The 27,624-nt window shown below is 36.9% G+C and overlaps 1 protein-coding gene across 4 annotated transcripts in view; it reads left to right on the top strand.

The window, feature by feature from the left end:
- The window catches only part of CRPPA (CDP-L-ribitol pyrophosphorylase A), a 122,413-nt gene that overhangs the window by 77,023 nt on the left and 17,766 nt on the right, over positions 1–27,624 (top strand). Inside the window, exon 10 of one of the 4 annotated variants that reach the window (XR_012653465.1) lies at positions 8,694–8,795. The exons of 2 other annotated variants lie outside the window; for them this stretch is intronic. Coding sequence is in view for 1 of the 2 variants with exons in the window: in XM_075050163.1 (XP_074906264.1) it covers positions 26,081–26,113 (33 nt within the window). In the remaining variant the exon portion in view is untranslated. Of the gene's footprint in view, positions 1–8,693; positions 8,796–26,080; positions 26,201–27,624 lie in introns of those variants that run through there. One more of the 4 variants, XM_075050163.1, reaches the window with a different exon arrangement.

Raw genomic sequence — 27,624 nt, 5'->3', positions numbered from 1 at the left:
ACCACACAGCTGCTCGCTCACTCCCCCCATGTCAGGATGGGGGAGAGAATCGAAAGAGTAAAAGTGTGAAAGCTCGTGGGTTGAAACAAAGACAGTTTAATAGGTAAAGCAAAAGCCGTGCACACAAGCAAAGTAAAACAGGGGATTCATTCACCGCTTCCCATCAGCAGGCAGGTGTTCAGCCATCTCCAGGAAAGCAGGGCTCCATCATGTGTAACGGTTTCTTGGGAAGAGAAACACCATCACTCCCCCTCCTTCTTCCCCCCAGCTTTATAGGCTGAGCATGATGCCATATGGTCTGGGATACCCCTTTGGTCAGTTGGGGTCAGCTGTCCCAGCTGTGTCCCCTCCCAGTTTCTTGTGCCCCCCCAGCCTCCTCGCAGTGGGGTGGGGTGAGGAGCAGAAAAGCCCTTGGCTCTGTGTAAGCACTGCTCAGCAGTAACGAAAACATCCCTGTTATCAACACTGTTTCCAGCACAAATCCAAAACATAGCCCTGTACTAACTACTATCAAGAAAATGAACTCTACCCCAGACAAAGCCAGCACAGTTTTGAGTCAGGAAGGGACATAAACATTTGAGTGTTAAATTATTTAATACCAAGCCTGGAAGTCTGTCTTGCTTGAAACATGTAGCATTGTGGAAAGCGCAGAAACTTGCCTGTGCTGCTGCTGATTTTAGTAGATATCCTGAAGCCTGATACTGGATCTTATTGATCAACAAATTGTGATTGTTATTCTTTTTTTCAGGGTTTTAGTGTGTCTACCTTGAATGCATGCATAAATGCTTTTATATTTCCTTGCTCATTTTCTCTTGCTTTCTCTCTCTGTTGTTCTCTCTCCCTTGCCTTTCCTTGTTTCCCCTTGAATCTTCCTCCTCTCCTAGCCAAAACAGGTAATAAATTAGTGGATTTATTACAACTGTGCAACTTCACTAAAGACACTCAAATGAAGCGTTTCCACAGGCTAATTTCACAGTGCAGTAGCAAATTCCCAGTCTGAGGAAGATGAGCTTTTTAGAAAAATAATTGGTAACCTTTGGGGTTTTCATTAAATAACTCTATAGGTTTTTATCAGAGAAAGGTTAGGAAGTTGCTCAATTTGTCTCTGCTATTACAGCTTCTAGGAGTTTAACAAGCTGCACAGAAAATGATGAGATTAATGTTTTATGCCTTTTACACATAACCTTTTTAGACTTACTTCAGCTATTGAACTTATAATTGGAGAAATCAGAGTTCTGCCATCACTTTGTCAGCCAAAATGATTAAGGCATGTAGACTTATCTTAAAAGTCATGTCTTCATAAAATGGTCTTTAAACTTCCTTGCATTTATAGCCCAGTTCAGCCATTCTGCCAATATTAGACAATAAAGGTTGCCAGTTGTTTCTATTGTGGATATTTTAATTGTATAAAATGTATTACACTAAAATAGCTTAATCGTGTGGAGTGGAATTGGGGGGAACAAGTGGATTCAAAAGGTGAAATGCTGAGCTCTCTAAAGGAAAGGAAAATATGTAATATACAATATAGCAACTTAGAAAAGTGTGTATGTATTAATTATGCTAGATACTCTAATCTGTTAGGAAATAAACATTGGATTGGAACCATTTGCAAAAACAAATACTATGAGCATCAAAACTGAGTTTCATCTTCAAATCTGTTAGTATGCATTATTCTGACTTTTTTTTCCATCTTATGAAAGCTTTGATGTTGACCTGCTATCTCTTAGTGGAAACACATAAACATTTACGATGAAATTTTGTTTGCAGGCAAACTGCTTTTAACTTCTTTTTTCCACTGCTAGCTTACCTAACAGAAACCTGTGAAGTCCATTGTATCTGTTTGCAGAGAGTTGCACTTTCGAACTTAGTGCTGCAATTCTCAACTTAAAGCAATGCTTGTACTCTTTTACTGTCTAAGCTGGGCATCAAAAATCAGTCTTCTCACCTTGCTTCCATGCTATCCCCTAGAAGTATCATTTAGCAGGTAACCAAAATACTCACCTAGAGAGATGAGTACATATAGAGATGTATGCAAACCATATAGAGATGGTTTTTATGGCTTAGGTCTGAATACATAAAACAACAATAAAAAACAAGCTTATTAAAATTGTTATGTGTGGTTAAGAGACATTTTGAAAATGTTGCCAGGTTGCTGTTGTGTTAGTTTCCTAATCTTTTGTATTTGGATGCACTTTTTTAGTGAAAAATGTGGCTGAAATTTTTCAAGTAACTTTTTCCAGTTTTAATGCAAATTTTAGTTTTATAGCTGAAGTATTAAACAACTCTGGCAGTAGGATTTTATAGAGTCAATGCTAGCTTGGCTGGTAATACAGATGCTGATCAATATTTTACTGTAGAGTCATCTCAGAAAGATGTGTTCTCTGTTGCTGTATAGGTTTTGTATTTAATCATATGGCAAAGATATGTAACATTTCTGTGGAATTCAGGGCTTCTACAGGCAAAGATCAGTATTTCTTCTCCATGAATTTACTTGTATCCAATGATAAAGATATTGGTTGTGCTTTAACTTTTTTTTACTGTGACATGTAACTTCACGCTTCAGCTAAATAACTTCCTCAGTTTGTAGCACATTTTCATCACTGTATTTGACCAGAAAAACTACAAGCTTCAGCCATTTAAACACAAGAAGACATCCCCATCAAGCTGTACATTGCTAGTAACTGAAAACATTCTGCAGCTTTTGCAGCAGTCCTCAAGGTATGGTAGCTCCTAAAATTTGTGCAGCGGAGGCAGTGGCCATCAAATCTGTATTGGGAGTGTTAATTTCCACTTTCACCCTCTCCCACTACTTACAAGCAGGAATCAAGTAATCCAGCCCCAGGCTGGCTTTGGGGGATTTCTTTACAAGGGTTGGAAGCCGTGCTTGAGATTTCTGTACAGATTGACATACTAAGCCCCAAACCTTATTTGTTGCTTATATCAGATTGTTCATACAAAAGTCATCCATTATGGAACATACCCAGTGCTGAAGTGTATAAAAATAATATGTGATATTACACTTCATGGTAAAAGCCCTTCAATGTCAAGAATGAAAAATGCTCTTTACTCCCCAGCCTGTGCACAGCCTTAAGGTCCCAATGAACTTTTAAAAATTCTTTGGGAAGATAGAAATAAAACATAACAGACATTTTTGATTGAAAATATCAGAAAATCAATAACTTTTGTAGTTTATTTAAAATAAAGATTGTTTTCTCAGCATAACTGATAGAACAACAGCAAATTATAAACCCGCTTTTGCTACTCGAGGTCTTTCCCACCATGTATTTTCTATTGTCTTCAAATGAGACTGCTTCTCTTTTAGATTCTCTGTTTTAAGAGCTGTGAATAAATCCGTCCCCCATTTACTTTCTTCTATTATGACAGCTGTGTTTCTTGACTGCAGTAGGATTTTTCTTTGAATGAAAGATGATGCATCCTTACATAGTAGGATGAGTGAGAGCTTTCCTTTTCACACATTATTATTTCTGCAGCTAGTTAAGAACACTTCTTTTAATACGACTAACACCACTAACATAACCTTTGTTACATTCAAAAATGCAGTTGAAAATTGCTAAAGCTGTAGCATTGAGAAAACAGAACTGGAAGAGAGTGTCTGACACTGAGTTGAGTCCCTTGCTTCCTAGTCTTGCATTCTTTTCATTAATCAGTCAAGTGCTCTTCCAAAATGACTTAAGTTTTTCTGCATCCCTCATTCTTACTGGAAGACGAGTTGTGTTTAATCTCTTCCTGCATTTACAGTGCAGTCATATCCTTCTCAGACTTATTTTTATAGAATAAAGGATTCAAGCTCTTCCGTCCTCCCGTTGTGTCATAGCCTGTCTATCCTAGTAGCTCCTTTGTGCGCTTGAACCTGACGGCGATGTCACCTGTCTCATCTGGAAGTACCTGTTCTGATACATCCCAGGTTTGGGTTTCTTTGTTGGAGTGGGCTTTATTATGCTGTGATATTGCCATCAAAGATGACCACAATGGATCAGATCAGAAGTTTGTCTAGGCCATTATCTTGTGTCCAACAGTAGCTGTAAAGAAATGCCTAGAAAAGAATCAGATCAGGGAAAGCATATATGACACCCCTAATTCTCTCCTTATACTCAGTTATTGTTAACTTAAGTATCTCCTGGGACAGAGCTGTTTTATACGGAATTATTAGCCTTTAATAGATTTCTATTCCATGCTCTTGTCTGGTCCCCCGAGGTCCACATAAACTTACAGCATCCACTGCACCTTGTAATGAACAACTACATAGACTGGAAAACGAAAGAGAGAGGGTTCTTCACAAAATAGTGTCCTAATCATAAGATCTTACTTCTGAGTAATAATGGTCTGCTGAGATCCCATCATTTAAAATGCAAAATACACATACATTATTTTATATTCATCTATATTGAATTTAATTTATCATTTTATTGCCTATTTGCTCAGCTTATAATGGTCTTTCTGTATTTCATTTCAGTCAGCCCTAGACTAATAAACTTTGTATCATAAACAAACTCATATTATTGCTTACTCGTTTTCCCAGTTTGTTTATGAATGTGTTGAACAATGTAGACCCTATACCAGGTCCCAGCTGAACTATGTGGGTTCTTTTCTGAGAACTGACTATTTACTCCTACCCTCTCCACTCTGTCTTTTGAGCAAGTATGTATTCATGTCAGGACTTCCATCTTATATCATGGCACCTTAGTTTTCTTTAAAACTTTTGGCAAGGAATTTTGTTGAAAGTCTTGGAAATCCCAGTACATTCAATCAACTGTCACCCACTCCTTTGAAGAAATCCAGTAAGACTGCAAAGTAAAACTTCGAAAGAAAGGCAGGTTGACTCTACCATCATCTTTAACTTGCCATCTGCTACCACTCTCCAGTATTTCATTTTTTGTTAAATTGCCTGATACAGGCTTACAGCTTTCTATACCATAGTTCTCTGTATCTTTCCAGATTTTTCTTGTTTTAAATTGGCAATTACTACCACCCAGTCGTGCCTACTAAGGCAATTTTTAAACTAGAGATTATGCACCACCATTAGGAACTGAGCTTCAGAACTGTTGGGTGAATGCCATATAGTCCTAAGGATTCGTTACCTCCTTCTTTTTAATTTCTTCCATACCTCTTCTACAGTAACTGCAATTTTGCAGGTTATTTGGCCGTTAACAAAGAGGGGAGCCAGCATGTGAATTTCCCCACACCAATTCAAAGAATTAATTTAGTTTCCCTGCAATAGCTCTGTCTTTCCTGAGTGCTCACTGTACACATTGATCATCAGTTGGCCCTACAGACTCTCTGGCAGACTTCCTGCTTCTGATGTGTATGAGGAAAGATTTATTATTGGTTTTGATTCTTTTTGCTAGTTGTTCCTCAAAATCTTTTTTTTGTTTGCCTTACTATGCTTTCATGTTTACTATGCCAAAATTTATGGTTCTCTATTTTTTCTATCTGGGCATGTCTCCATATTTTTGAAGGATGCCTTCTTGTTCTTACAATCTCCCTTCTCCTGCTGTTAACCATACCACCCTCTTTCTGACCTTCCTCAAGCCTTCCCCCCAGGCAGCAGCCGTTGGCTTTGTGCTTTCAATATGGTCACCCTTAGGAGCTTCTGTATTTCCTGGGAGGATTTAATTCTCTTAGCTGCTTATTTACCTTCTTTTTAACAAGTTTCCTAAGTTTTTCATCATGTAGTTTTCATTTCTGTCTCTTCATCATTTTATATTCAGTACATGTAATCTAGGCACTTTGCCTTAGCTTTGATCCATTCTGTGATGGATTTGTATCCTGAATTCAAAATATAATAAAAAACATTGTTTCTTCTTGTGTTGAGTTGATTTCCTTATTCTCTCTTCCGCTCATATGTGATTTGTTCTGTCTTCTGTTTTCTTTCTCAGTCTGCAACATTGACCTTCTCTTTCTTGGCTTTTGATCCTGGCTCTTTCAGAAGCCAGAATCTTGACTCTTCTTGTAGGTCTAGCTGCACTACCTGATTCTTGTTGCAAGATTTCTTATAATTTGACCTGTTTCTTTCCTGCTTACTGGAACAGGAAACAATCCTTCAGTTCTGCTTCTTTTCTATTATCTTTTTTCTTTTTCTGCTTTGTCTTTATTGTCCTATGCTTCTGTGGATCTTCCTGCTCCTATTGTGGCCTGTCACCTTGGATTTCTTGTTCAGCAGATGTTTGCAGATTTTGTCTTGTCTGGGCAGGCTTTTTTCTTCTTTCTTCAGCCACAAGTTCATGTCGTAGCTGAATCTTCCCTTCTGAGATTTCTAGCACAATGTATTTCATGTATACTGGCTATCTTTGAGCTTCAATGTATGTTTCTTTTTGCTATGTGAGTATTGTTTTCATCGCCTGTATATCTCTGTCTTTATAAAGATGATGAGAGAACATTCTCATGCAAGCTTCCCTGATGTTTACGAACAGCTCCTAGCATGCTCTTGTGCCCTTGTCATCCATCGCTTCCCATCTAGCTGTTTGCCTCATGTTATCTATTCAGTTACTGCATTCAGAGGTGCAAATATGCCCTTGCTCATTCAGCATTGCTTACCCATATTCGCACCAAAGAGCTCACAGACCTTGCTGCAAGCAGCATCTAATCCAAGCAAGCACCAAGCAAGAGACAAGCAAACAAGTTCATTTACAGCCAATAAGTACTTGTTGTTTCTCTTCACCAAGGAAAAGGCCAGAACAATCTTTGAGTGCATTCTGCTGCTTGCTTCTGATTGCTGAGAGCTATTTACTTTTTAATATTTAAAGATAACAGGAGCAAATCTTGCAGCAACTTCATCTCACTAATGTTAAATCTAAACATTTCAGCTGGCTTCCATCTAAACGTGTTTTGGAACATCTGGGTATGAAGATATTTTCATATCTCAAGACTGTGAGATGCATAGCATTTGAAGTTAGATTAAACTCTACTGTGAAAATTCTGTTAAAATGGAAATGCATGAATTTAGGATTAACAGAGGTGAAATGAGGTATTCTTATATTTTATAAAAAAAATACTGTCATTCAGAGAAAGACGTGTAGATCATAGGAAACCTCCATGGCTAGTGATTTTTATCTGAATTTTGTCGTGAAGTATTTTCTGAAAGTTATTTTCCTATCATATGCTTGGATTAAAAAAAGGTGGAAAATGTCATCATTATAGAATTTCCAGCATTTGCAGTCTGAACTAATTATATTTGATTTTAAAACATTCTTTGAGCTGTTGTTTTCTAAGCCAATTTTTATTCATCCTCCTAAATAACATTTTAGGTATATTCTAAGCCTTATATAGTAATTTCCCACCAGCTCAGAAAAGTCGTACTTTCTATTGAGAGGCAAAGCCCATTACTTCACAATGTGCTTAAATAAATCTGCTTGATTTATAACTGTTTTGATCTCTGAAGTTTCCACCAAGCAGAATCGTTCAAAAAATTGGATTGTTTACATCTGAGTTTGATTCAACCTGTGTGGTACTGGCAGCAGCATGAGTGCTCATTTTTGGCAGAGCCTCTGCCTTCAACTTTTTCCCTGACTCAGTTTTTCCATTCTTATGCAGATATGTGCTCAAGTATCTCTCACTTGTGTATTTAATTCCAGTGTTCTGTGCTTAAATTTATCAGACCAGGTGTTGAATTGTGTAGGCAAAATTTTTAGCAAAACATCTGAGAGACAGAGATAATGTATGATCTCTACTTAAGCAACAGGAGTAAAATGAAGTATGCTTTGTAAGGCTGACGACACACAAACTTTTATGTCCACTCACTCCCTGAGCTGTGCAATTTTAGAAGCTTCTCTTTGTCCTGTGAGATCTTTCATTATCCAAAATGAGGTAAAATGGCTTCAGAGCTTTCCTTTGATTAGATCAGATACTAGTTCCGTAGTTCAGCTTTTGATTTTTGTCCTCAGAGCGTGCTCTGTGCTTGCAGTGTTCAAGGCACAAAGATTAGTCTGTGAAATTATGGCATAACTATCATTACGAGCTCATGGAGTTTATGAACCAGAATTGTTGGTGTTGTCAAAAGGGACAGCATGTGCCTTTTCCTCTGAAGTTGAGAGTAACCTTCCTCCCTCTTTTGATTCTGCTGTTGGAGGAAGAGGGGGTGTTTCTTCCTTCTGTAAAAGGTAAATTACTTCTTTCAAGGGCCACCCTGTCTGGGTCAGGGTGAAGCTCCATTTCTTGTGCTGGCTCCTGGTCACTTACACCTTTCCCTTGTTCTGTAGATAAGAAATTTTAATGAAAACATTTTCCCTCCTCCTCTACTAGATGTATATGTTACATAGTGACATAACTTTTGGAGGTTTAAGTCCTTGTTATGTAAGATATGGGATAGCTGGGCAAAATATGTTGCAGCTATCCAGAGTAGAGATGAAAGATCCTGAATTCTGTTTCTAAAAGTAGTGGCAGTAGCTGAGGAGTCTACCCTTGGTACTTTGTGTTTGGGCAGAAGAAAAACTGAAGCAAATGTATTGGTGTTTCAGAGTTTGCATTTATTTCTTGGATTTTTAAAACCATCCATAAAATATTCCAGATGCTTGCATTAGACAGGAATGTAACTGTTATTTTGCTTCCTGACAAATAATTAACACACTGAAATGGTTACGGCCTAAAATAGTTACAGTCCTGCGAAGAGGTTGAATACTGAGGTTCAAATAAATGTATACTACTGCAAATAAACTTTACTGATTTTGATTTTTCAGAACCTGTTCAACAGTGGTTGGTATGAAGGGTCTAGTTATCTGAAAATTTGAATGGAAACAGTTTCCAGTGAAAAGTTTGGATTCAAAGTATTTTCAAGTTATGTAAGTGGAGCATACTATGTTATGGATAAAATGTTTTATGCTGAAAACATTCTTTAAGCATTATGTTATCCATTAGGAAAGAAAAAAATCGTAATATTATTAGAATCCCATTAGGGAATGGTGTTCTAAAGGAGGAAATATTTTAGGATTAAAAAGGATTTTGTGACATGTTTTCTCCCAAACTGTTTGTTCATTTTGTTATACTGTGCTGCAAATGCATCTTTAGGAGAAGCTTAGTGTACCAGCCAATACTTTATCACATGCATTTTCAGGAACACAAAGGTAGCTAAGGCAGATTATTAATGCTATATGTATAATCTAGTAAATTTGTATACAGGTGTTTGATCCCACAGAAGAGGGTGAAGTAAATGAAACTCTAAACAGAGAATGGTTTTAGGTCGGTCATCATGGGAGACCCACGTAAGGCTGTGGGTCACTTCTCAGATTCCACACTTCATCTCTGGCCAGGCAGGTTTGGTCTGACAGAAACCATGCCATCTGTGTGCATAAGAGTAGATAATGAGCTATAATTACTCTGATACTGTGATAGGTGCACAGTTTAAAAGCTCTTTACTTTTAGTGAGCAAAGTTGACGTTTCAGTGAGAGTAACTGCTTTTTAACTAATGGATATGCTCAGAGAGCTGCAGTCTGTAACTAGTATCTGCTTAGTTTTGAACTGAGAGTAAACCTTTGGCAGCTTGAAAACTGCTTTAATAGTAACATTTCTGCAACAGGACTTAACTGCTAAATTGTTACTGAGAGTTTACTGGTGAAAACCTGCTTCAGAACAGCAATATCTGCTTGGTACTAGTTACATGCCTGATTTAAAGGAGAATTTTGTCAGTGCCTTATATATCTGACTCAGGTGTTTTAAAGGTTTATCGACGTGTCTTGCAATGCGATGTAGCTCAAGAGTAAATTTTAAGCCCATTCTCATAAAGCCACACCAAAACCTTGTTTAGAAGTTATATTGGAAGTGGCAGTACTGCTTCTATGCCCTCTACACTCTTCCCATGAAAAGAATTTTAACTAGGATTTCTTTAGAAGAAATAGCATGGAGAGTTAATTTTTTGTAGAATAATATAAAATGTCTTCTGCATTTCCTGTTTCTAAATCTTTTGGAGAGGACATGAGTCTGCTTTGTTTATAAAGCTTCAAAAAGTTTTGGGGTGATTTACTGCACTTTGGGAGCTTCTGAACTTCCATTAAACATGTTTTTTTGTATGTTAAAATGCCACTTACTAAAGTTTACTCCAAAACAAATTTAAAGTAGTAACCTGTGTTACTAAACAGCTGCTAACCATGCATTTATTACATCCAGTTGATGTAACATTTTACTGATTAACTTACCAATAACTCTTACTGGCGTGTCACAGGAAGGGAAGGCAAATGTCACAGTAGTTTTGCAAATTTTGCATAAATTTTGCAAAGGAGACAAAATTTGGAAAAGATAACAATTATAGTTGTCTGTAGGTGCAGCCTCTTAGCTTTTTAACATTCTATTGAAAGCTTAGGTGACTTGATGTTTGGGGTTTTTTTTTCCCCCCTGATGATTGAGAAAAGTGCATTTCACTACCTAGAATCATTCAACAGATGTTAATTATTGTTTTTCTAGAGCTTATTGAACAATTGGCCTAGTGAAGTCAGATGATTTCCTCATTTTCCTTAATTCCATCTCTCTGACCGGTCAAAATTTTGCTACAAGATAAACTTCCCACCCCACTCTTGCAGGCATGAATTGGAAAAACATGGCTTTCTATCACTTGGATAAATTCATTTTCTGAAACAGTATAATCTCCTTGCTGAAATAGTTCATCCCAAGAATGAGAGTGGGGATAAAATTCAGTGATGTAAGAAAGTAGCTGCTGAAATTTTCTAATTATTCTAATAGAGCGTTTCATAGTCAGGTTGTGTGTCAGACACAGCAACAGCAAAGGCATGCAAGTTGGTAGTTCTGTTGTCAGCTGTAGTCATGCTTTTGTTGTTAACAGGGCTTGTATGTCTAGTGGAAGAGCCGGTATGATTTCATGTGCCAACAGCTCCTTGTAACTCTGTCTGTAAGAGCTTGAAACTGGTCTGTTTCTAAAAGAGATGGATTTGAATGTTCAGTGCTGAACAGAATCAGTGGCCAGTGTTTCTTCTTCTTTATACATAGAAAGTTAGAAATTAGAGACAGAAAAAATTATCATCTCGCCTTCTCCACTCTACATGCAAGATTGTTCCTTTAAGTGAACATTATTGTCTTTGACTTCCTTCTGTGTTGGTTTTAGTACCTTTATCCGTCTTGCGTAGGTGACTTGATATAGCTCATCTGAAATGTGTATTTGTGTTGTATACCCATCTATTTCAGCTTTTCACTGCTTGGCAAAAAATGTTATGTAATTAACTCTGGTTATTTTTCCTCTTCTAATTCTTTCTGGTATGAATTAGGCTGTTCTCCCCTTCTATTCAGCAAGGACATATTTTGTACTAATTAATATTACAGTATTAAGAGAAACTGCTTGGAGGCTCACTGGCTCAGTGCCTAATTACTGCCTACATATTCCTGGTTAAGTGGGACATGAGCAATATCTTTTCAAACACACAGACATACTGAAATGTTCAGGGTTATTATTGAAAAGCAACCTTTTTTCCCCTTCAGTCATCTGCCCAAATCACAGTAATGTTCAGTTACATCTTACTTCATAAGTCAAGATCTTTCTTCATGTTGCCTTTTGAAAATGATGTTCACTCTTGCCTCAGATCAAAGGCCATCACAGACTAAAGTGTTACAACAGGGCAGACCTAAGATAGCTTTTTCTTCACAGAAAAAATGGAACAGGAAATTTATTTTAAAATAAGAGGTTTTTCCTTAAAAAGCAGTAGCACTGGTGAAACCATCAAAGTGTTTTTTCAGAGTTTCTCTATCAATAGTCCATATTTGATACAGATACTGGAAAATGTGCAAGGAATTATCCAAAATGCTTGTATGAGTGTTTCTCAGAATGGGGGTGGGGAGTGGTACCCACATGATGTAAATACGCAAGAGCTGTAAGTCAGAAGTGTTTTCTAGAAGCAGTATAGCTGTGTTTATGGTAGTACTTGCCAGGGTAATTAAGCATGTGAAAGATCATATTTGCTTGGGATGGGAACATTGGGCAGAATAGCTCAGAGATTGCTAATTTCTGGCATAAGCTTTATCATTGGGTACTTTGGTGTTAATTAGTCTTGGCTAATACACTCCTACAGTTTTCGTCCAATGGGCTCTTTTTGTTACTATGATTTTATCATTGGTAGCCGCATGATTATTATTTCTACAAGCTTTAGTGAGCCCTGTAAGCAAGTTGATATCCTTACACATTGTGTTTAGTCTAAATTTTTGTTATCTCTAGGATTTGACTTTATTTGGTAACTAAGGTAAGTACAAGAGGAATGTATAACTGACCAAAAACTTTCTCACTTAAACATAGGATGCTTTTGTTGGGTAAGATTAGGAAAAACTGTCTTGGCTATGCATAAAGATGGTTCTCCAATTAAGAAAGGAATGTTCTTGTTTGTATAGTTCTCTTAGCAGATGAAAGCAGATTTACTGTATGCAGCGTGGTTTGAGCTGTGTGGTTTGTTCACTTATTTAGCAAATACTTGTAGCCTGTCCTAATGTTGTGTTTTGCAAAGAGGGAGCAAAATCCTGTTTTTATGTTCATTAGACATACTTTCTTATGTATCAGATTATCGCCACCTCCTGTGCAGCCACTATGAAGTGTCCTAGCTTCCTAGCTTCTGTCCCCTCATAGAAATCCTTGATAGAGTCTGTGCTGATGGAGATTCCTTCTAGTCTGAGCCATGAGCTAAGCTGGGACTGGAAGACACAGTAAATGAATTATGTTTTATTTTAAATCCTTCTTTCCCACTTTTCTTTAATGAGGAAGATAAGCTGCATCCTGGTAGGGAGGGTCAACATAATATCAAGAATATCTTTTCCTCTTTTCCTGTAAGCATTAATCCAGATTTAGCCAAGTGATGCAGCTATATAAACATTCTCTCTTGTACATACACTGTTGATACTAGTGAAAGCTACAGCCCTGAAATTTGCAGACATTCCTCTGTACTCATCATGGTTTATTGTTCTTGGGTTCCAGTTTTCCCTATGACTGACACTTCCACAAAGCCTTGAGTAGACCCCACACTGGCTTTGTTTTGGTGGGGTTTTTTCTGCCCATTTTTTTCCCAGGGAACACGTTGCAGCTTATTGTGCCCATTTGATGCTGTTCTACAATGTGTAATAGTTGAGATGGGGTAGAATGATTTTCGTGCACTCACAGTCCCCCTCAGCTTGGGCACCTGGTGTCAAGAAGAGAGGATAAGGGGTAAACAGGCACTTTAATTGGAGGGGGAGAAAAAAGGCAAGACAGGAGTGAACATTGCAGGAGATGGAAAGAAGAAAGGCTGGGAGCAGGGCAGCAGCAATGAACTTAGCTTTTTATGGCACAGGTGGAGTAGATCATGGCGTCCACAATCATTTTACCAGTCCTAGTAGTCTGTAGCACTTGTCAGTGCTGTTCCCAAGGGGTCTTGTGGGGCAAAAAAGTGAATAATCATATGATATTAAAACTCTTTATACAAAAGTATTCTGAAATAGGCTGCACAGAGAAACCTGAATTATTGGAGTTGTGACATTTGAGTGAACCTTTGTATTTTAAAATAGAAAATATTTCCTCTGTTCTCTCAAAAAATGATCTAATGTAAAATTAATTATGAGCTGGCTCAATTGAATGTAGACTACTGCCCACAACTTTTCCACTGAGAACAGGAAAGCCACTGCAGTATCCACATCTTCTCTGAATGAGAGAAGGCTCTTTTACCCCTGCTGACAGAATTTGGGAACTCTGTCAGTAAGTGCTTCATAAATATAGATGAAAACACTACTCACGTTTTTAATCTTTCTAGAAGATCTAAAGCATTTAAATTTAAATTTGCAGTTCAGATGATGTATCCCCACTTGGCAACTGTAAAATAGGCCTTCTTTTTAATATTCACTCCAGGGATATAGAGAGCAAAATAAGATTAAAGATATGATTTTAAAATAAGATAGGAAGTTTCTGAGGGTTGTGCTTTGTAGACATGTTTTGAAATATTTGCTCTAATCTTCTGAGACAATGTTTTACTACATATGAAATATATCTTAAAGATGTGATTTAGGACAATGAACGTGCATTTTATATAAACATGTTTTATCCAGTAAAGACGAAGTATTATCTTGAATTGATGAATTTATTATCGTGACAATAATATAAATCATAGGAAAGAGACAATACAGGAGGAGAAAGCCAGAAGGATTAATCACTATGGTCCAGAGGTGAATTATTTAATATACCAATGAAGTTTTATAATGCAGGCTGGATTTTTTAACTGGCTGTGTATAAAAAAGTGTTGATTTGCAATCCCTGCAGCATAAATACTACATTTCTTCATCAGTCAGCAATACTTTTATTACTATAATTATACTCGGAGGCAATAGGATTTTAGGCATCTGATTTTATCCAGATGATAATTCTATATTTATTACCCAAGTTTCTAATGTTTATTTTGAAACAAGACATTCCTACGCATGCTTATGCGTGCAGGAACACTTAAGGCCTACCAGGAGTTTACACGGGCACACTACATCGAAGAAACATGGTATGTCCTTATTATTTTTTAAATGGATTGAACGTCTCACTTCCTAAACTATAGTTATTTCCTAGATAGATAAAATATTTTATTTTTGTTAGCAGTGTCTGTTCATCATGGCATATCGAAGGGTAAAGTGGGAGCAACTGCAAAACTGTTCTTTTTTGCTCAAACTGTCAGATATAAGTAAAAGTACCAGTGATGCAGATTATGTTCTAGTTATTCCATTTTTCCTGCTCACTAGAGATTATCAGCATCTTTCAGTAAAGAAGAAACTAGGATGCAATATTTTTAGTATAAACAAAGAGGAAGAAAGAGCCCTAGTAGAAATTCAAGTAGCAGAAAGGAGTTTTAAAAGTCAGAAAGAAAATAGTGTTCTCTTCAAAATTCTTGTGAAATTGGCCTACCATGAGCCTTAATTTCTGGGCTTTTTTTTCCACCCTGGAATCTACATCAGTATCAAGTTAGCAAATACTTAGCGGCTTCAGCTGAAGCATTTTAGCTTCTTTGACTGCCCTCATTGAAAACACTATGCAATGATGAATAACAGTTTTTGAAAATCAAGTGAAGTTAATTTGTAAATCTCTACACAGACACTTTCAGAAATGTAGTAGCCCGAGGCAAGCATCTGTGGAGGAGTAAAATGCGTATGGATTCACAGCTTTAGTTCACAAGATCTTAGTGTGATTCTGCATTTTTCTCCAACAGCTTTTTATAGCTTTTAAGTTTATTGTGCCTCTCAGAGTTTTAGAACTGTTTGTGCTATTATTTTTTTCTTTTCCATACACTGGGATAGGTAAATTGCCTTCTGCATAACTTTATATATACTACTGGAATTAGTAATGCTTTCATTGTAAGTGAACACTATTTATGAGATACTCATAGAGTGATTTATCTCTTTTCAAGTATCAACAAGCTATCAGGTTTAGAAATAAGCATATTTATATTCCTTTCTCTGCATCAGTGATTGATGACAGGACCACTGATGCTGTGCTCTATGTGGGGGAACACATTCTAGGGAATGCTGTGTCTGGTCAGATCTGGAGATACAGATCTTAGTCTCTCTGTCATCTTTTCTAAGAAGATCTGGGAGGAGTGAACACACAGGATCAGATTTGAAACAAAGAAAAATTGGTGAGGAATTCTTCATCTTAAGCTTGAAATAGAGGAAAGGTTCTATGTCATGCTGAGCTTTTAGGCTTAATAGTGGGGGGTTTGTGTTTGTTTTTATTTTACCTTGTATTATTTTTATTTATTCCATCTTTTTGATATTCCACAATCATGGTCTTTAAAGAAAATACTGTTATTTTGAAATATATTCTCTTTGTGGCATGCAAATTAATTATGCAGTATTTCAGAACTTATTTTGGTACCTTATTCTAGTATGTATGTGTGTATATAAACAATGTGGGGTTTGGTTAATTGTATTCAAGAAAGCTGAATTTAAGGTAGGCTGAGTAGAAGCCTGGAACCCAGGAGTCCTTCTAGGAGAATGGAGGGTTTGTCTGCATGCCTGGTTGCAAGAAGCAGGGTTTAGTTAATATTACAGTCCATGTTGCCATAGTAATGGTACTTTAGTTTTTCAGCAATCTTGTTTGTGCATAGCTCAGAAGCAAGAGTTTGGACTAGAGAACTGTGGAGATTTCCTCCAGTTTTACGCTGCTGTTTAAGAAAATGGAATTCCTAACAGCTACTCCATTATGAAAATGATTGTGCCAGACTACTCATAGTATTTCACTGTGTATGCATGTTAAAAAGCATTTCTCAATGACTGATGAAGGTGTTCAGTGGAGACCCAATTATCATCTGAGATGCTGAGGGAAAAATAATTTCAGTGTCAATTAACCCGAGTTCTGCAATGAAGCTGGTATGTCCTATTGAAAAGAAAAAAAATCGCTGTACTTGCAGACTGGTTGCTAATACTGTAAAAATTGACATTAGCAAAGTAAAATTCTTAATTTTGAAGACAATGGAGAGTTCATTATTAATGATAACAACATTTTAATGCAAGATTATAAAGGTTAAATAAAGCAATGGCAGGGGGCTATTTATTCCTTTAAAATTGCAAAGTAAAATTTAAAACCCAAGTCCATTAAAATAAATATGCAAGTTTGCTAAAACTTGCAAGAAAAAGAAGCTTCTCCCTTAAGAATCGTAGATGATATTTTTTGGACGTTTTTACTGCAGAATTCTCGTTTTATATTGTGGTACACCCGAACAGGGTTTGGAGAAGCTTTTTAGTTATTCATTGGTGCTTTAGGCTGGCAAAATGTAAATGTTTTCAGGCCACTTCAACACTTGAGCAGAATAGAGGGTGGAGCCCCAGGTGGATCTTCCCAAAATAATATACTGGTACTAGCATTGTAGTACATTAGCATAGTTGACAAATGTTAAGTATGTTAACAGTATTTTGCCTCTTTTTTTGCTTTTGTTAAGTTTTAACATTAGTATAACAAAAGGAACCTCTGTGGAATCATAATATATTGTATTGCTGCATATGGAATATACTGCCAAAATGTCCTGCTCGTACCATCATAGACTAATAAAATCTCATAGTCTTTGTTGTTGACTTCAATGCCAGTGATTACTGTCCCTTGAGTACAAATTTCACTGGAGTTTTCATGAGTAGTGTGAACGTCTCTAGTTTCAAGACTTGATCATATCATATTACTTCATGTAAGAAAAGGATGTTCTCCATATAGAGTAATGTATACACTGTTCAAAGAACATGGTTTGCAAAATGCCCCCAGCGATGTTGATTATGACTTTGCCCACACTGGGCTAGCCCACTGTAACTGAACACAATTATAGGAACTTGAAATTTGTGGTGAGTATGGTGAGGTCATGCTGCCAGCTCATGGCAGAAGACGTTGACTGTGTCTCTGCATCCAGAAGTTCTGCACATACTGTATGCTTCGTCCCATGTCCCAGGATGATGCAGTCCCATCCAGAGGTTCTGGCACCTCCAGGTGGTGTCAGACCGGAGGCAAAGCAACAGTGGTGCTAGAGACTCTGAGAAGACATTCCCTCCTCAGACTAAAGTGCCTCCACGACGTCTGAAGTCAGTTTATCTGGGGTATCCTCATGGAGTAACTGCCGTGGATGGAGAAGCAGGGCCACAGTTCCTTCTGTACTGGTCACTGACAAAATAGTGGTGCGAGGTCAAAATGGGTAGGAAACTCCTGATGGCTTTATGGTGGCATTTTTGTGTAAGCAAGGACAGAAAGGCACAGAGCAGAAACAGGAAGAGAAACAGAAATAAGGCTTGACTCCATATCTGAGGCTGAAGGGAGATGCATTTCACTGCCCTTGCCACCTAGCGTTATTGTGTGAGAGGCAAAAGGATGATGAAGTGCTTCCCAGAGTATCTAGTTGAAATATCTGCTCTTTGGAAACCAAAGATTTATGAGATAGCTTTCCTTTGGACTGCTGAAGTGGGAATACTTGATCTGGGGCTCAGATTTGAACTAGTCTGAAGTAAAATCCCCAGAACGTGTATTGTGTAATTGCAAGGTCCTCAGCAGCAACTGCATCACTGTATTGATCTGCTCTTACTGTGCTGCCCTACTTGGTGAAGAAGTCTGAATTTAGGAAACTCCAGGAGCTATTCTTTTCCTGATTTCCTTGGGTTAAAATATTAAACCAAGCTTTCCTATACCTGGACTTCAGCTACCTGTCCCTCCTGCACTGGAAAGCAGCAGGCAGCTCTCTCCTCTCCCTACAACAGCTGCCACCCTTTCTTTCTTGCCAGGCAACTTCCCCCTCTCATCTTTTCAGTACATGTAGTCATCTTTTCCTTACTTTCACCTGCAGCAGCAGCATCCCTTTTGTAAGCAAATAGTCCCTTGCCCTTACTCCATTCAGCAATGGAATTACCTGTTACCTTTATTATTTACTCTAAATTATCTTAATTTCCCTTACTTTCTTACCCCTGCCTAGAAGTTTCCACTCAGCTGTTATGCCTCTAGCTACTGGTATGGAGCAGAGGCTGTCTGGAATGGGTGGTTTGATTAAGTGAAACTTAACAAGCCTGGATGCTGCTAGTCTAGAGGCTGTGCTTGGGAGAAGATGTCTTCCAGCCCTTTGAGCACCCCATCTGTCTGTTCTTTTACCCTCCATGACCCTCACAGAATTAGTCTGTCTCCCTCGACAACATCTGGTGCTTAAACAGTTGTTCTGTGACTCTTCCAAGGGATCCTGTGCCAGATGGATCTGCAAAATGGATCCCTGTCACTCTCACTACTTGCTATTGGACTTGAACACAAATACAATCTAAATGAAAACAGCATTGAACACTTTGCTTAGTGTACCTTTTAGCTAATTTCTTCTTTTGCTAATTGGATGAACTCTTTGGATCAGGATTTTTATAATGGAAGTAATAACTGCCAACTTATTTTTATTGCTTTTTATTACTTCAGGCAAATATATTATTCTGATATTTAAATAATTGGCAACAAAGTTGCCAGTTACTAGAAAAATTACAACAGTGAATCATTGTCAGACATCTTTTTTTTAAAAAAGGGGGTGGGGGCTGTAAGAGACCTCCAGGTGTTGGTTTTTTTATGCCCCTCATCAAAAGAAAAAGTCCTGAGCAGGCTGGCCTGAACAGGTAGTATTGCTCAAATATTGATAATTAGAAATACTTCCTGACATATCCCAAAGAGCAGTAAGCACTCTCCACTGAGTATGTGTGGGAATTTGAGCCATTCTGCAGCATACTCAAGAGCAGCATGATCCAAAGTGGAGCTGGTGGCTTCATTTCAGTGCTGTTCACATACTTTTACAGTGAGACAAGCAGCCTACACAGACCCGAGTTGCCCAGTGGATATCTGGGGCTGTGCTCGCTAGTGTAGTTGCAGGGAGGACAACACTGCAGATAGTAAAGTTGTGCCTAAATTGTGTGCCTAAAATTGAGTGCAAAGCAAACTGTGATGGGAAATGCTTCACAAAGTTCAATTCATCATTAAAAAATTTTATGTAGATAAGGATCTTCTCTTGGTAGGAGCAGACTTCATCATCTGTTTTTTTCATGGCAATTTATTTTGATAGACTGAAGATGAAAAGAATGTGGAAACAATAAGCATTGTTATTGCTAAGTAGTATTTTGGTTATTAAATAGATAATGTTGGAAGTGATGGGAATGCACTTAGCAAAAAAGCATTTTATCAGAGTATGCACTTAAAGTTAAAGCCAAGTGATATTAACATAGCAATTGTGTACAGTTTTATACAGCCTGTTTGTCAATTCTAATGCTAAGACTTCATAACATGCTTTTCTTTTAAGTTTAAATACCTATCTCACAATGTATACAAGGCAAATGGTTGGTGACTTTCTGATCTGATGAACAATTATAAGCCTCGTCTATGAATAATGTGTTCTATGAGGCGTTTGTTAAATGACTTCTCCATAAATGCCTTTTCAACTTTGTTTCTGTCTATCATGTTGAAAGGTTTCCTGAAACCTCATGATGGTGGGGACTGCACTCCACAGGTGAGACTGTTAACAGAAGTGTGTCAATATCTACATTAACTTTACCATCGAAGTTGAACACTACATGTGCTGTTATTTTGAGAGCACTGCTCAGAGTTTTAAAACACATCAAGTTGTAGCACTAAACTTGAGGCTTTGGGCTTGATTCCATTCTTGCAGCAGTGTATGATCAATTGAAAACTGTGTTACAGTGGTATAATATTGGTTTTATATCTAGCCAGACCAAGATTTACATTTGGAATGTTAAGTTAGTGCTGCAATGTGTACCTATACCTTACAAAATATTACTGTGCCCAGGTTAAGCACACTACCCAACTATTTCAGGAAAGCTAATACTTTAACATCTTTTTTGGTAATATAAGATGAAATTACTGAAGACATATGTTCAGCAACATACAGTGTCTCCACCAGTACTCTTATTTGCACTGCAAATACCACATTTTTAAAACACTCACACACTCCAACAACATAAACAAGCAGGACTGAGTTTGATATGAAATGTCAGAGTTAACAAAATAGCGTTCTAAAAATTAAAAGAGAGGTAGGTAATTGCAAGAAGTCTGTTCAGAGAACAGTGAGGATATATGTGCGGTGATTTCACTAGTGCACTGAGATGTTTTATACAGCTGAGAGTGATGCTGCTTAGTAAGTATAATAAGGTGCACTGTGCTTTTGTACTGGCTTTTTGCCCCCAGTTCTGCTTCATATTCTGGTAAATGTTGACAGTGATACCCACAGGTTGATGCCTGTTACGGCACTGGCAGGAATGATTCCCCTGTAGTTCCAAGTCACAGAATCATGGAATTGTTCAGGTTGGAAGGGACCTCTGGAGATCTTTTAGTCTAACTGCCCTGCACAAGTGGAGTCAGCTACAGTGGGCTTGTACAGGACCCTGTCCGATCAGGTTTTGAATATCTTCAAAGATGGAGACTTCACAGACTCCCCGGCCAGACTGTTCCAGTGGTTGACCACCTTCACAGTAAAAAAAAAAAAAAAAAAAAAAAAGTGTTTTCTTGTACTCAGATTGAGTTTCCTGGTTTTTCTTAAATTTGTGCCCATTGCCTCTTGTCCTTTCAGTGGTCACTGCTGAGAAGAGTGTGACTGCTTCTTTATTCTCATCCATCAGTTATTTCTATGCTAAAGCCCCTTTGAGCTTTCTTTTCTTCAGGCTGAAGAGTCCCAGCTCTCTCAGCCTCTCCTTATATGAAAGATGCTTCGTTTCCTTAATCATCTTTGTATCCCTGTATACTCATTCCAGTAAGTCCATATCTTTGTTGTACTGGGTTGCCCAGAACTGGACCCAGCACTCCAGATGTGGACTCACCAGTGCTGAGTAGCAGGGAAGGATCACCTCCCTCGGCCTGCTGGTGATGTGCTGCCTAATTCATCTGAGGGGACTGCTCATCCTTCTTTGCTGTGAGGGCATGTTGCTGGCTCCTGTTCAACTTCTTGTCCACAAGGACCCCAAAGTCCTTCTCTGCAAAGCTGCTTTCCAGCCAGTCAGTCCCCAGCATGTACTGCTGCATGGGGTTGTTCCTCCCCAGGTGCAGAACTTTGCATTTACCCCGTTGTGAACTTTGTAAGATTCCTCTTGGGTTAATTCTCCACCCTGTCCAGGTCCCTCTGAATGGCAGCGCAACCAAGGCCCCCTGTGTTCTAAACAAATCATAGGAACAGAGTAGAAATTAGGATAGAGAGTTATTTTTAAAAAGTGCTTTTTAAATAAATTCCACAATCAAAATTAGAGTGTGAAAACCCACAAGAAGTTCTTGGGTATGGTAAAAGAGAGGTGTGTCTGTTCTCCTCCCACCATCTGAATATGTTAGAGCCTGCAGGTTTACAATTTGAAACGGCGTATGAATTCACAGAAAAATCAATAGATGCATTCTTTCCATAATTGTTACCAAGAAAGAGATGATGGGAAAGCCTGTTCTCTGATGGGTAATGGGCTTCCTCACATAGTTACTTGCATCTAAAAATTAATGTGTTGCTGTGGTGGATATACTCTCATATTTGAATTGCTTAAAAGCAGAGATGCTACAAAACAAAGGAGAATTCTATACAGATTTTAGTCTTACACTCAACAGGTTTTTCAGTGAAAGATAAAAAAGTTTATTAGTTCAAGAAATTTGCTTAAAGTGTGTCCCTTTTTATAAATATGTGTGCATTTACAAAACTATGTCAATATGTTTATTAACATCGTATGTGGTTTTATATCAAAGAAATCAAGAATTTGATACTTGGATTTTACTTCACATTGTAGTCAGTATACAGATGTGTTTTGTCTTAAATATTTGTACATTGTATTTTAGATACTGATATTGTTCAGTAGTCTCAATAATGTCAATAATGGATGAGTGGAATCATACATATACACGTATACAACTTTAAGCAAGGCATTTCTTCAGTAATACTATACTCTAAGGAACAGTAGGCTTTGTAGAACATGCCTGGCTAAAAATTTTTCTAAACCTTTGGGGAAAATACTCCTCCTAGAAAAAAAACCAAACAACAACAGCAGCTGCCTGGTATGATTTGTCAAAAAAAAGCACTTTTTAAAACAAAGCAATTTAAAAGTACAGTATAGGAAGGTGGTGGTACTCAAAAAACTTCACTGAGAAATGATTCAAACTTCGAAGTATCGGGAACCAAGGTATGGCACAGGAAGAATGTATGCATGCAGTTTGGAAACTTGACTTTAGGCAACTTGGAAGTGCTCTGCTGAATGCAGATTTGTAGCAGGGGTTGAATAGATTGAACTAGAAAATATTTCTTCATTAACAATTGTATTTGCCTAAGTGAGTGGGTGTGATAGGTATGGCTTGGGAATAGACTCAATAAACTCATGCAGTTACAGATAATGCAGCTGGCATTTTTAGAGCTCTTTTGTTCATTTGTTAAAATGAACTTTTGATTGAATTGGCGGTATCTGTGAACCACATACAGTATGTGTCATTCATCTGTTGCTTTGCTGTGTGCCTTCCAATGAATTAAGCAACAGTATCTGGCAGGCATGTTTCATTTTTCTGATATGCTCTGTCCTCCACTTATTAAATCTGGGCATTTAAGAAATGCAAATGAGATTAATATTACGTTGACTATTGCTGAGTTTATGGAACTTCTCTTTTCATCTCAATTATGCTCAATTAGTTGTTAGGACTCTTAAATGTTCATGTTTTATTGATTTACTTTATGTTGGGGGATTGGTGTAGTAAATACTGCAAATGGAGACTTCTAATGTGCAGTGCCACCCCTATTACTGACCACAAGGATGAATGGAAAGGAAACTTTTTCCACTTTCAAGATTCTTAATTTGTTTTATCTCCATCCTATTATTGAAGTATTTCAAATTCTGCTGAATTCTTACCAGATATAAATACTCAGTTCTGTTTTCAGTTAAAAAATTTTCTACATATTGATAGTCTATGGAAGTTGTAAAAATAACACAATAGAATATAATTGTAAGAATATAAAATTTCCTCTAAGAATTAATGTTTTTTTAATAAAATAAACCACTGTATATTTGAATTTATCACTTTGTGTTGCAGAACTTTCATTGCTACACTGATATATGTTTGAAACCAAGTAGCGTGGCACTTGAATTTCCTTATGTTTGCATACTATACAAAGCTTTGAAACAAAAAAATAAAATTGAAAACAAATAATTCATCACAGGTCTTTAAGAAAATATCTGTTACTTAACCTGTAGCACCTTTACCCAGACACTAAGTAAATGGGAAATTGAAAACAAACCTGCAAGGCAAATGTGGACAGAAAATACAAACTTATTTTAGTGAGGAGGTATTACAACTGGTCACAAGTAAAATTTTAAAAAAACCCTCTTCTTAGGTATCATTTATAGCAATTTAAATCTATCAAGTTCTATTGTAATTTTCTGTGTATGGGAGACAACTAATGCAGGCACAAAATTGCATATAGTTTTCTAATGGAACAACACTTTTTGCAATATATTGCTTTTACTTTCAGCAACTATTCAAGTAATAATTTCTTAAGTTATCTTTTATTACCACAGACAGATTGAGTGCAGTTTTTATGAAAAATAAGAATCTGTGGGACTTGGTTTAGTGTTTTGCTGCTTTTATTTATATATATATATCATCTTATATTTGCCTTTAGAATAGATTTTTTAAAATGCCCCTCTCCCACACAAGAATTTGTCTCAGCTAAACAAGTTTTTGTAACAAATGCAAAGTTCTGCATGGAATCTGAAAAAATAATAAAAATTATTCCTTTCCATATTACAATCACTTGATTAGGCCATTCAGCTATGATATCTAAACAAGATCTAGGCATTAGGCTCCTGATCTAAATCACTTTATAGGGAAGGAGAGGTTCATTTATACCTGTAAAGGGGGTCTAGGGGAAACAGGCTTCCTGATTTAGTTATCCATTTTTTTGCACTCAATGTTGGAGTAGAGTAAGTCAGACAACTTAGGGAAAGTATATAGAGATTTAGCAGATTTTAGGTTTAGCGATTCTGCTTTTTAGCAGTTTGGTGCTTCCAAACCAGAGTATCTCAGGAGCATAGTGTCAAAAACATGCGAAGTACTTGACTCGCGGCTATCCTTGGATTTTGAAAGTTATACTTCTGGACTTGAGCACCCTTTTCCTGTCCAAGATCTACTGAAAGCCATAAAGCTGTTCCGTGAATCTGTGTCTGAGTCTGATATGGTTTTGGATCCTATCATCTGGTGTAGTGAATTTTAGTAACTATCTTAAGAGCTGTTCTCCCATTGCCTAGTTTTGTAATTCTGACTTTCTTGTGGATTGTGTAGATCTGGTTGTCTGATTTTAAAAAAGGCTTTTGTAGCCACATATTGCTTTCATCACAGCAGACACTGAATGCTCTATTTGTTACACAGAAGGATATTTTAAAAACCTTTATTTTAAAGCATTTTTCCGTATATGTCAGATCAAATTATTACATAGGGTGTGTTAGGGATTATCTGTGAGGTTGTATCAGCTCAGTGTTAATCCTTTATCTGTAACTGTCCAGTTGTTTGCCTTCTCTCCTAAATGCTATCACAAACAATTCTGATCTTGGACATGGAATAAATACTAACAAAAGAATCCTTATGAAATAATGGCGGTCTTGTATGCAAAAGTTGACTTTATTCTTACTATAAGTTAATTCATCTATTAACTGGTTTTATGTATAAGCACATACACATGATATATTATCCTTATCAGTAAACTCTGCTGTCATTCAATCACTGTGTATCGATGTACCCCAGGAGGCTGTAGTTCACTGTTACTTTCAACTCCTTTTACGTTAAATAAAATATGAAAGAGTACCTCTGACTGGTATACAAACCAGATTTCTCACTTTTTCATGTTGCATTTGGAATCTGATTCCTACTTTGATTTATGTAATTGGATTATACAGTTCACCTGCTTAAGCTGCATAGTAGTGTTCTACCTTCTGTTTTTCATTCTTTAGTTTTCATGTGATGTCTCAAGCCACAGTTGCAAAGCAGAATTTGCAAAAGAGAGAACAGAGTAGACAACTAGCAGAAGTGGTGAACAAAATGTACTTTGGGTGAACACAACATTGTTCATGCTGATTTCTCCTTTTGATGACTAGCATTCAAAGATGCAGTAGAAATTGTTTATAGTAGAAACAAAGGTATGCGTTTTACATGTTTTATCAAGACTAACTTTAAAATATTTTTGAGGTACAGATACTTATCAATAATGCTTTCTGTCTTAAAGCCAATAAGATTTAGAATCCTAGCTTAAGTACAGTATGGACAAGTTTGTGACAAATGAGCAATTCATATCAGAAATATTTACACTTTTCCAAGAAAAAAGCTGATGTTTGTGGCATGCCATCAGAGCCTTGCAATGCACTTGCCAAAAGTCATCCTCAGTTATTGCACCTGAAGTACATGACTGAAACCTTCTTTATGTGTAACTTCAGAGAGTATGTATCTACCTACTGTAAGGTTGATTGAGTTTGTTATTACGAACAGTCTTTGTTGGTCCTTTGTTTCACCCAAAAGTCTTGATGTTCTGTTGATGTTGAATCTTGGATGTGTGTCTCTGCGTAAGGGGGGACTGACAACCTGGGCAGTAACTAAATCATCTATTTTGGTGACTTGTGATGCTTTTTATGTTTTTACAGTTCTTGCAAGAGAAGAAACTGATTCCAAAATAAACTTTAGAAGATTTCATAAATAACAAACCTTAACTGTGATTGCAAATTACATAGCAGTTTGAATTACCTTACTTAGATACAAGGATTCATGGACTGGTTTTTTAATAAAAGCATGTGAATACGCTTCTTGAATTTTGAGCCTTTGGTCATTAATTAGCAGTGTTCTGTAAATTTGAACTTTTTAAAGTGTTATTTTCAGATTCTAAGTTAACAAATAAGATCATATTAGTGCATGATCTACAAACAGTAGGTGCTGGCAGAATCTCACAATCATGTAGTACGTCTGCTTTGTAATGCTGTTTACGAGAATCTTTTCTAGTTCTTTTCAGCTGAACTGTGTTTTTCTTTGCCTAACAGATTAAGAAATTGAAAATGAACTGATAGCAATTGCCATTATAAATAGCTTTAGGGTTCTTGATAAAATTAATGTTCTGGAGCTGGTGTGCAATGAGATCATTCACAAATCAGTATGTAGCCTGTTTTCCTTATTTTGAAGTTTATTTTCTATTTTATATCAGTAATATAATCCAGGCATTTCAGTGCAAAACAGTACTTCTTGGGTGGTAAAACTCAATAGGTATTTAGTCTCATGCCTTATAAAGCTACTAGAGGCAAATTATAATTGTCTTGAAATACAATGCCTGTCATAACTTCTTACAGTTTATGTATTATCTATTGTGTAAATACAATATTGGTTCCTTTAAACATACTAAAGTCACAGCAGAAAGTAACATCACAGTGGCCAACACTAGGACTTGGAAAATTGTAAGGTCCATGGCAGCCTTCTCAGAGCATTATCAGTTAAGCACATTAAAGGATTGCTTCTACAGACTGATTTGGCTTTAGAGCTCCTGGTATTTACTGAGTGCAGAATATGAATTTGGTCGCCACATATATATACATATATACTCAATATGATGATAGCTGCAGAAACAAGGATTCCTATACAAAACTCTTTAAATTCATTACTTCCCTAAATGCATCCTAATGACATGGAGTGAATCTAGAAATGTTCTGGGAAAGATGATTTTGGCTTAATTACATTTTATTTTATACATAGCTCTGCATTTTAAAATATGTTATTTCTGATATTTGGGTTGAATTTTAGAGAGAAAAAACTTCCTGATTAGTCATTTTAAATGTCATTGCAAAATTATTAATAATGCCCCTAACTGATATTTATTACCATCTTTTACAACCCCTTTTTTCTTTTAAGTTTGTTTGAACAAATTAATTCTAGTGTATATTCATAAGGCTTTGAGATTGCTCATAAACAAATAGACAAAAATTTAAATTGACACTTCAAATTTCCATCCTACTAATATAATCCTATAAATTGTATAAAAAACATTTAGAAAAAAAAAGGAAAAATAAGTCAGATATTCTAGTATCAGTCAGAATAATACTCTTCGTATGTTATATATGCATTACCACTATGGAAGATTTCACTAGTGGGTTTGAACCTGATGAGTCTCTATATAAAAGGTCTGTGTCTTGAAAGTGTAGGTTTG

This window comes from Buteo buteo, chromosome 2, assembly GCF_964188355.1.
Source record: "Buteo buteo chromosome 2, bButBut1.hap1.1, whole genome shotgun sequence".
NCBI classification, from domain to species: Eukaryota; Metazoa; Chordata; class Aves; order Accipitriformes; family Accipitridae; genus Buteo; species Buteo buteo.
This window is presented reverse-complemented; position numbering and strand designations above follow the sequence as displayed.